Raw genomic sequence first — 1451 nt, forward strand, 5'->3', positions numbered from 1 at the left:
GTGTGAAAACAAAACAACGAAGGGAGACACAGGAAAACACACGAATATGCCAAAGGAATCTTCTGCATTTTGCTTAATTAGGGTATCAGGAAGCCATATAGCGAAAAGGCCTTCGGTATATTCGTGTTTTCTTTTGGTTGCCTTCGGCGTTTTGTTTCAACTTATTCAGCATGAAGCCTTCCCGTGTGTGTGTTGGCATGGAGATGGTTACTTTCTGAAGCTCTACATCTAAACATGCGAACGTAGAAACTGATATATGAGGCAGGAACAGCGGGTTAAATGAGAATCAAAGCCATCGCAGTATATATATATATTCAACATCAAATCTATAACCCCAAAAGCAGCATGTGCCGTACACGCGGACATGACTACATACAAATTATATGCGTCAAACATGTCCTTATATAATGGACATCTTTACAAGCACATTTATATACATCCTTGTTTGTTTCTTCTCTTTTCTTTTCTTTCCTCTCTCTCTCTCTCTCTCTCTCTCTCTCTCTCTCTCTCTCTCTCTCTCTCTCTCTCTCTCTCTCTCTCTCTTCACACATACATACATACACACACACACACACACACATATTTATATATATCTATATCATATGAGTGTATGTGTATGTCTCCAGGCCGAACGAGAAGGAAACCGGATACTCCGCCTACATCTTGGCTGGAAGTCCGGCTTCTCCACATTTGGTGGTGCTTCGATGAGGGCACTCGGAGGACCCTTCTGGCAGCCAGATGTCTGAGGTGCAATCGCCTCCGGGGTACCTGGCAGGAAGACGGGAGCAACGGTCGTTTTACTTCCAAGATATATCATAGAATTACATCGCTTCAGCACAATTTGGGTACCGAAAGGGAGATCAGTGACCAGATTGGTATAAATGGGGAAGTGAGGTAAATGCAAAGAAAAACAATAACCACAAAAATACTCTATTCTAAAATTAGGAAATTTCTTATCAATCAGGACTCTCTCCTCGTCTTTATACCTTAATTACGTCCATATCTCCACAAGGAGGCACCCTATTATCATAGGCTGAACTAGATAGATAGAATGAGGTTCATTCCTTGATTATGAAAATCCATCAGTAAAGATCACAGGTCAAGGGCAAAATTCACACATCCAGTTTGTATTATACTGAGTTATAAACTGCCTGGGGAAACGAATGCATCTCTAAATTCGTATCCGATTTATACCAAACCTATTGGGCACAATCTTGGTGGATAGTCAAGGAACCAATTGACAGGACTTCACAATGAAGTCACTCTTCGGTCGAAGAAAATTTGCTGGATAAGCTGAAGGTTTGACATAGGTGTTACCCAATAAGAATCAAATTTGCTGAATAAACGTGGATCACATATTTTTCGCACTGGTTAAAAATCGCATTTCGGACGCAAGATCCACGTCTGGCCTTGGGTGGGAGGTCCACTCATAGTTATCATTGCAGATTCTA

The 1451-nt window shown here is 41.4% G+C and overlaps 1 protein-coding gene across 1 annotated transcript in view; it reads right to left on the minus strand.

Moving 5' to 3' along the window:
- Positions 1 to 293: 293 nt before the first annotated feature.
- LOC122263071 (methanethiol oxidase) overlaps positions 294 to 1451 on the minus strand; it is a gene marked incomplete at its 5' end in the record, with an annotated part of 11166 nt that continues 10008 nt past the window's right edge. Inside the window, 1 exon segment of the mRNA XM_086553946.1 lies at positions 294 to 768. Within this exon segment, the coding sequence (XP_086410072.1) occupies positions 657 to 768 (112 nt within the window).

The sequence above is a fragment of the Penaeus japonicus genome, unplaced genomic scaffold (genome assembly GCF_977035675.1).
Source record: "Penaeus japonicus unplaced genomic scaffold, GWHDUDI00000001_assembly GWHDUDI00000029, whole genome shotgun sequence".
Lineage (NCBI taxonomy): Eukaryota > Metazoa > Arthropoda > Malacostraca > Decapoda > Penaeidae > Penaeus > Penaeus japonicus.